The sequence below is a fragment of the Cannabis sativa genome, chromosome 4 (assembly GCF_029168945.1).
Source record: "Cannabis sativa cultivar Pink pepper isolate KNU-18-1 chromosome 4, ASM2916894v1, whole genome shotgun sequence".
In the NCBI taxonomy this organism is placed as follows: Eukaryota; Viridiplantae; Streptophyta; class Magnoliopsida; order Rosales; family Cannabaceae; genus Cannabis; species Cannabis sativa.
Window position 1 is genome coordinate 8,994,535 of NC_083604.1, and position 8,013 is coordinate 9,002,547.

Here is an 8,013-nt window from a genome sequence, read left to right on the forward strand (position 1 = left end):
CAATAAATTTCATCCACAGATGATCTTAAAGTCTGGTAGCCTAATCTTAAATCAAGAGCACGTCGTCGTTTAAGCTGCAACTTCAATTTTAGCTTATTTAATGCTGATTTGGGAAAATGAACCACAACAATATAAACCGAAAAGAAAATGCCAAAAAAGCCGCAAAATATTTGGGTAAATCTAGATACGCTAACCAAATAAATACTCGTCAAAAATTCTCAATGACATTGAGCTAAACACAAATTGGAAGAACACAGGATGTCTGAAAATTGTCTAGATAACATTTAGTTGTAAAAATTTTAAAGCAACAAAAATCCACAAGAGAACAAAAAGAAAAATCTGGTGACCCTCCAAAGTAGATGTAAATTAATGCAACTCTTAAGAAGAAGCACCGCTGCGAAGTTGGGTTTTCTTTGATTTGTTTGTTGCCAACTGGGTCTCGGCCTGTAATGATGAAAGTGCAATTTTTGAGAACCAAACGCAAAAATATTATCATTTTTACCAATATTCTAAAACCAAATTACCTCTTTCTTGACAGCTTCTTCTTTCTCAGACAAAGTCAACTCAATATGGCAAGGGGATGACATATAGGCTGAAAAGAATATCATTCATACATTAATATTGCTGTAATAATCAGGGAGTGCATAAAAGTAAATCCTGCAATTCAGATACGTACGGTTGATTCTTCCATGAGCACGGTAAGTACGACGTCTTTGCTTCTGTGCTTGGTTGACCTGAATGTGAGATACGAATAGGGCATCGACATCTAAACCCTTCACCTGGAAATGTATAAGAATATGAGCACAGCAAGGAAAATTAAGATCAGGAAATAGAGGGGAAGCCAATAGAGACAAATACCTCGGCGTTGCTCTCGGCATTCTTAAGCAAATCAAGAATGAACTTGGCTGACTTGACTGGCCAACGACCCTGTCCATTGGAATGCCTGTTTTTAGCCTGTGCAGTACGCCCAACACCCCGACAGAACCTACGGAAGGGAATGGCTTGTTTGTGAACTAGGACATCTTCCAAATATCTCTTAGCCTTGATCAAAGGCAACTTTCTGATGGCGAACGCTGTTTCCCTAGTGTTCTGTTAATGGCAATAGAAGAAACATAAGTTAAAATGGTAAAGATGAAATAAATACAGGAACAAAAGAAAAGAAATGGATAATAAACTTCATAAAAAGAAAACAAGATTCTACAAATCAGATAAAAAACAAATTAATACATGTACAACCATTTACTAACCTATATTCACATATAACACAGGTTCACCCAAAAACAATGCAATTAATTTTCCTGAAGTTTACGAGAGCAAAGTTCACAAAAGGCAACATACCCCTGCTATATTTTTTATCAGCTTATGGAAAACACAAACACACAGTAGGAAGTACAACCATCACATAACAAGATAACAAAAGCTACCATGATACACAAACATGACAAGATAACAAAAGCTACCACGATACACTATGCAACTGCAAAATGTTGCATCATTAACTGAACATGAAGTCACAAACATCAACACAGTGGTTCACCCCAAAACCAGTCAAATGATTTAACAATCAAATTTAACGATCAGAACATATCTGAAATAAGAAAACTAGCTCCAAAATAAATTCGAGAACTCAAGATAAGCTATTAGTTTTTAGTAACTGTTTATTCTAATCTTAACTCAACCAAATCAGGCACAATAAAGAAAGAAAAACAGACAAAAAGGATTAACTCGTGCATTTAAAAAATGTCGCGTCATTTACTGAACCTTCAGCCACGGTAAACAAATTACAGAACAGAGGTTCACCCAAGAACAAGGCTAATAATTTCCCTGACATATACGAGAGGTCTATTCACCAAGGCAATAGGTCCCTGCTTTTTTAATCAGGTTCAATAAATTCTCAAAATACAACAAAAATGCATTCCATAATTTAAGGTAGGGTAAAATAAATTTGAGAACTCAAATGTTTAATAACTGTTTTTTAATTAATGCTTATCCTACCTTAACCAAACCAGGTACAATAAAAAAACATAAACAAGATTAACTCGTGAAATTAAAAATGTTGCATCATTTACTGAACCTTCAGCCACGGTAAACAAATTACAGAACAGAGGTTCACCCAAGAACAAGGCTAATAATTTCCCTGGCATATACGAGAGGCCTATTCACAAAGGCAATAGATCCCTGCTTTTCTAATCAGGTTCAATAAATTCTCAAAATAAAACAATAATGTATTCCATTAATTTAAGGGTAGGGTAAAGTAAATTTGAGAACTTGAATGCTTAATTGCTGTTTATCCTATCTTAAATTAACCAAATCAGGCACGATAAAGAAAAAACCCAGATAAACAGGATTAACTCATATAAATAAAAATGTCGCATCATTTACTGAACCTTCAGCCACGGTAAACAAATTACAGAACAGAGGTTCACCCAAGAACAAGGCTAATAATTTCCCTGACATCTACGAGAGGTCTACTCACAAAGGCAATAGATCCCTGCTTTTTTAATCAGGTTCAATAAATTCTCAAAATACAACAACAATATATTCCATTAATTTAAAGGGTAGAATAAAATAACAACTTTGAGGTAGAAATAGAATTTAAAAACAAATTTCAAATATCAAAATTAAATTATTGTCCAACTTAACCTCAAACAATGGAACATTACAATAATAGATAAAGAAAAGACATTAGCAATACAAAACTATGCAACTACAAAATGTTGGATCATTTACTGACCCTTCAGCAATAATCAACAAAATGGAGGTTCACCCAAAAACAATGCTAATATATTTTCAATGACATTTACAAAAGGCCCATTCACAAAGGCAAGAGGTCACCGCTTTTTTAATCAGGTTATACAATCAAAACAATTATGAAAACCCCATCAAAACAGGTATGATTCTAATCACTAATTTATCATCTGATTCGGCCTAAACATGCAGCAATAAACTAAAAGACTAACTAAATCAAATATCAATGCAACTACAAAAGTTGCAACATTTAATGAACCTTCAGCTACAATAAACAAAACATTGGTTCATCCAATAACAACGCCAAATGACTTTCCTGACATTTGCAAGAGGCCCATTCACAACTGCAAGAGGCCCCTGCTTTTATCATCAGGTTCAACAACACAAAAACAACTACTACAACAGCTCACAAAACCAAGAAATTCACAGCAATAACAATACCAATCAACCCCTAATAAAACGAGCTAGTACCTTGAAGTGAACTCTGAGGTCGGAACCTCTTGCCTTGCAGGCTGCACCACGCAAAATTTAATATCAGCACACATTAAAATCAAAATACGAATACAAAATCGATTCCCCATAATTACCAACTGAGTGTGAAAACATCGAAATGTGGGGGAAACAAAAACAAATGTATATAAATTCGAGTTAACACCAACAAAATAACAAAAATTCAGATAGTAGAATAGGGTTGCTTACACTTGGTGATATTATCGGGCTCTTTTGAGTATTTCACCTGAAACGGCAATCGATGAAGTTTTATTCAGAACACTAAAGATAAAGAAAATGAACTTGTTCATGTATGGAAAGAGAAAGAAGAGTATGTAAAAAAGTACCATGGCTGCCGGCAATGTGCAGCTTCAAACCTCAGTGAAAGGTTTTATAAACTCCCCACAGCAGAGAGATCAATGGAGGCGGTAGGGTTTGAACTTATAGTAAAAGAACAGATAAAACCCTAGACACTTGACCAGAACTTCGGCCAAGTTAATTTAAGCCCATCATCGTTTATGGGCTACACAGCCTTGTTGACGGCCCACTTAATTATGTAGACACACTTAAAGGGATATGTTGAAAGTTGCTTAAGACATTAATCAAATACAATTTCAAAATAATTTTAAAGGATAAATACTCTTTTTTATAATTAAAGTACCAAATATAACTTTACAATATCTTGTTAATTTTTTTTTTTGAGAAATTTTCAATATTATTATAAATCAACAGTCATTTACAATAATAGAGAAAATAGGATAAGGAATTTCTCCTATCCAAGATACATCTTCATCTAACTCTAGAGCGTACTTTACCAAGCCATGGGCAGCTTTATTAGCCTGCCTACGAGCATGAGTAACAATAACTCTAGGGAAAGAGGATAAAAGACAACGTACATTAGTGATTAGATCATTAAAACATGACAGGTCATTATGATTAGATTTTAAAGCAGAGAAAACTCTTAATGCATCTGTTTCCACAATAGTGATTAACAATTGGTATTGTGAAGCCCAATTTAGACTATGAAAGAGCGCATTTGCTTCCATTTCATCACTTCGAAGGCATCCCTGAACTTTTTTGGAGAGTGCAGCAATGACGTCTCCTTTGTAGTTGCGCACCACCGCTCCCATTCCTAATGTCAGATTCTTGGAATTTGTTGCAGCATCAACATTCAATTTAAGCATGTTCATAGCAGGAGGCTTCCAAATTATATCATCCAAGGGCCGTTGAAGTTGGACATTGTCATTTGCAGCTGAGATGATCGGTTGGTGCCTCATTCTAGATGCAGTCTGCTGGTGTTGGTGAGCATTAAGTCGGGCCTGGTCAGTTTGGTTCTCTCCAACTTGTTGACTGTTAAAACGCCTAAGAGGAACCACTGTAGTTTGAGTTTGCATCCCATGTGATTGATCAGCAGTGTGGTACTGGTCTTGAAATCCCTGCTGGTGTGGAATCTGACCCGTGGGATCTGCTTGGTGAGTTTTAGGCTACTGCAATTTTTTGCAGGAAATGCCTTTAGCACTTCTGTATTGTTCTATGTAATTCAATGCATAAGATGCAATTCAATTGGGATCTCTTTGTGTGCCACCATGAAGTACTTTGTTTCTATCATTCCAAATGCTCCACATTACACATATTAGTGCTTCAACATCCTCTTTTTCCATTATTGATGCCAAGTGTATTAGATAATCTCCATTAAACATACCTTGAGCATGGTGATAATCAATTAGAAACTTAGTGCTTTTCCAAACAGCCTTGGCAGATTTACATGAGAACAAAGCATGTCCAATTGATTCCCATGCATATTTACAACGTGAACATAAAGCTGAATCAATGACCTTCCTTTTTGTGTAAAGCCGTGGCAACTGGTAGGGCATTTTGAATGACTTTCCAAGCAAATATTTTCACTTTTGGTGGTATTTGCAGTGCCCAAAAGAATTTCCACCATGTTTTGTAATCATCCGAAGACGATTCTTGGTCCTTCTCCGAGATTGAGGTGGCAAGGTGGAAGCCAGATTTAACACTGTATAAGCCATTTGTGTTATGATGCCATATAAGCCTGTCCGTTGACTGGTAAAAACTCAAAGGGATAGTAAGGATTCGGTCAATATCAATTTGAGCAAAGTGTTCATGTATAGAGGCAAATTCCATTCCATAGTATCAAGAATGTATGTCGATACAGGCGTAGATGGATCACTAGTATAGCAAATCGGCTTGAACTCATCATGTCCTGGAATCCAAGGATCTAGCCCACTTCTGACATGAAAACCATTACCAAGCTTGTAACGAAGACCCTTAAGAAGTAGCTCTCGACCCCAGTGTATTCCTTGCCACGTTAAAGATGGTGAGTGACCCTTGTGAGCTTCCAAAAAAGAGTTTATTGGGTAGTATATGTGCTTCAAAAGTCGGCCTAATAGTGAGTTCGGATTGTCAAATAACCTCCATGCTTGTTTGGCAAGCATTGCTTGATTAAAATCAACAAAAGATTGGAAGCCCATTCCGCCTTCAAACTTGGATTTACAAAGTAATTTCCATCTTTTCCAATGTATCTTGGACCCATCTTTGTTAGTGCCCCACCAAAAATTGGCCATCATAGATTCAATTTGATTGCAGAAACTCGTTGGCAAGCGAAAACAACTCATGGCGTATGTAGGAATAGATTGTACCACAGCTTTCAAGAGTACTTCTTTTCCTCCAATAGAAAATAGTTTTTCATTCCAAGCATGTAGGAGTTTCCAGATTCGTTCCTTGACATTGCTAAATAACTCCTTTTTGTTATGACTTGAATATGCAAGAAGATCGAGGTAAGTCTCATGACATTCACAGATTAGCATTCCCAAAGTTTGGCTGAAAAAATTTCTTGCATCATCTGAAGTGTTGGGGGAGAAGGACATGATTGATTTGTTGGTATTAAGAAACTGTCCTGAAGCTTGATGGTAGACCTCCAATATTCTTTTGATGGTTGAAGCAGAACTATTATTTGCATGGCAGAATAAGAGACTATCATCAGCAAATAATAAGTGGGATACCGACGGGGCATGTCTTGTGAGTTTCAGTCCCAACAAATTACCTAGCTGCTCTTCATGGTGAAGTAGTCTTGATAGTCCTTCGGAGCAAATTAAAAAAAGATATTGTGACAACGGGTCACCTTGCCGAAGTCCTCTTGTCGGCGAAACATTACCCACAATTTCTCCATTCAGTTGAAAAGAGAAGCTATTGGACGACAAACATCGCATAATGAGAGAGATCCATTGGTGAGCGAAGCCCATTTTTTCCATTACCGCAGACAGATAATCCCATTCAACTCTATCAAAAGCTTTGCTCATGTCAAGCTTGAGTGCTGAGTAACCTTTAGTACCTTGTGTCTTGTGTTTGAGATGGTGAACCAATTCAAAAGCAACAAGAACGTTGTCAGTGATCAGACGATTTGGAAGGAAAGCACTCTGATTTTTAGATATCATCAAAGGTAGAACATCTTTAAACCGTAGTACTAACACTTTTGAGATCAACTTGTAGATCACATTACAAAGACTAATTGGTCTATAGTCCCCCATTACTTTCGACTTCTTGACTTTTGGTATTAGAGTAATGATAGATTGATTTATTCTACTCGTATCATGGCCTTCATTCAATACTTCAAGAACAACTGCAGTGACATCCGAACCTATATGATCCCAATAATGTTGATAAAACATTGCAGACATACCGTCACTTCCCGGACTTTTGTCTGGACTCATTGAGCGTTTGTCAGTAAAAGGACGCAACAATGAGGAGTCCATTTCATCAGATACTGTTGTGGGAATAGCATGAAGAACTTGTTGCAAAGCTACTGCATTTGTACCCGAAGCAGTGAATAAATCACCAAAAAAGTTGCAAATTATTTCAGTCATTCCTTGCTTTGAACTTACTGCAACATTTTGATAGTATTGTTGGACTTTCTTGAAGATGCATAAGCATGAAAAAATTTAGTATTCTCATCTCCGCTTTGTAGCCAATCAATCCTAGATCTTTGTTGCCAATATACTTCCTCTTGAGATAACAATTCATCCAAAGTATCCTCCATTTTTTTTCAGATTGCACATGGACTCATTGGTTCGGGTTTGTTGATTATTCAGGATTTCCACTTCTTTGTGAGCTGCTTTGATTTTCTTCTTGATGTTGCCATATTACATGTGGTGCCATTGTTGGAGAGAATTGGAAACAACCTCAAGATTAGTGCAAAAGTTATCTATTGTTGTTCCTGTCGAGTTTTGTTTCCAATTTTGCTGAATGATATCAGTTGCTGCAGAGTCGGACAGCCACATTTTTTCAAACCTGAACCTTGACAGTCTTTTATCTTCGTGCATTCGAGCAGCCAGGGGAAGTACTTCAACAGAAATTACTCTATGGTCTGAATTGTAGTAGTCTAGGTGTTTTGTTGTAATCGGCTGAAAAGAATTTTGCCATTGGTCGTTAATGAAACACCAATCAAGTCGTTCCTTGATAACATTGACATTGTGGCGCCCTTTAATCCAAGTGAATGGATCACCTTCGAAAGGTTGTGTCATAAAGATAACAAGAATCCAACACTGATCTAAACTTGTCCATTTGTTGCTCACTTCGTAAAGCCCCACTAAGCTTGTTTTTGTTAGATAGAATTTCATTGAAATCACCAATGACTAGCCAAGGCATCAAAGGTGCAACATCCTTACATCTCTCAAGAAGTTTCCAAGTATGAATTCGTTTGTGAGTTTCGGGAGCGTCGTAAAAGGCAGAGAAATGCCAAGTTTGGCCATTATC

At 36.8% G+C, this 8,013-nt stretch overlaps 2 protein-coding genes and 6 non-coding genes across 8 annotated transcripts; all 8 read right to left on the reverse strand.

Moving 5' to 3' along the window:
- Positions 1–202: 202 nt before the first annotated feature.
- LOC115714107 (large ribosomal subunit protein uL22y) lies at positions 203–3,759 on the reverse strand. Its single transcript, XM_030642651.2, has 7 exons — positions 3,585–3,759; positions 3,448–3,484; positions 3,220–3,260; positions 859–1,089; positions 677–779; positions 525–592; positions 203–444 (listed from the first exon to the last, which is right to left on the reverse strand). The coding sequence occupies exons 1-7, from the start codon at positions 3,585–3,587 to the stop codon at positions 379–381; spliced, it is 549 nt and encodes a 182-aa protein (XP_030498511.1). The 5' UTR covers positions 3,588–3,759; the 3' UTR covers positions 203–378.
- LOC115715472 (small nucleolar RNA snoR74) lies at positions 1,226–1,350 on the reverse strand. The gene has a single exon (XR_004011341.1). It is a non-coding gene; the product is annotated as a small nucleolar RNA snoR74 (small nucleolar RNA).
- LOC115715468 (small nucleolar RNA snoR74) lies at positions 1,739–1,875 on the reverse strand. Its single transcript, XR_004011337.1, has one exon. It is a non-coding gene; the product is annotated as a small nucleolar RNA snoR74 (small nucleolar RNA).
- LOC115715469 (small nucleolar RNA snoR74) lies at positions 2,052–2,188 on the reverse strand. Its single transcript, XR_004011338.1, has one exon. It is a non-coding gene; the product is annotated as a small nucleolar RNA snoR74 (small nucleolar RNA).
- Positions 2,365–2,501, reverse strand: LOC115715467 (small nucleolar RNA snoR74). Its single transcript, XR_004011336.1, has one exon. It is a non-coding gene; the product is annotated as a small nucleolar RNA snoR74 (small nucleolar RNA).
- Positions 2,713–2,844, reverse strand: LOC115715471 (small nucleolar RNA snoR74). The gene has a single exon (XR_004011340.1). It is a non-coding gene; the product is annotated as a small nucleolar RNA snoR74 (small nucleolar RNA).
- Positions 2,985–3,115, reverse strand: LOC115715470 (small nucleolar RNA snoR74). Its single transcript, XR_004011339.2, has one exon. It is a non-coding gene; the product is annotated as a small nucleolar RNA snoR74 (small nucleolar RNA).
- A 203-nt stretch (positions 3,760–3,962) lies between the features above and the next one.
- Positions 3,963–5,111, reverse strand: LOC133036774 (uncharacterized). The gene is made up of 2 exons (XM_061113507.1): positions 4,833–5,111; positions 3,963–4,721 (listed from the first exon to the last, which is right to left on the reverse strand). The coding sequence occupies exons 1-2, from the start codon at positions 5,109–5,111 to the stop codon at positions 3,963–3,965; spliced, it is 1,038 nt and encodes a 345-aa protein (XP_060969490.1).
- Between the last annotated feature and the right edge of the window lie 2,902 nt (positions 5,112–8,013).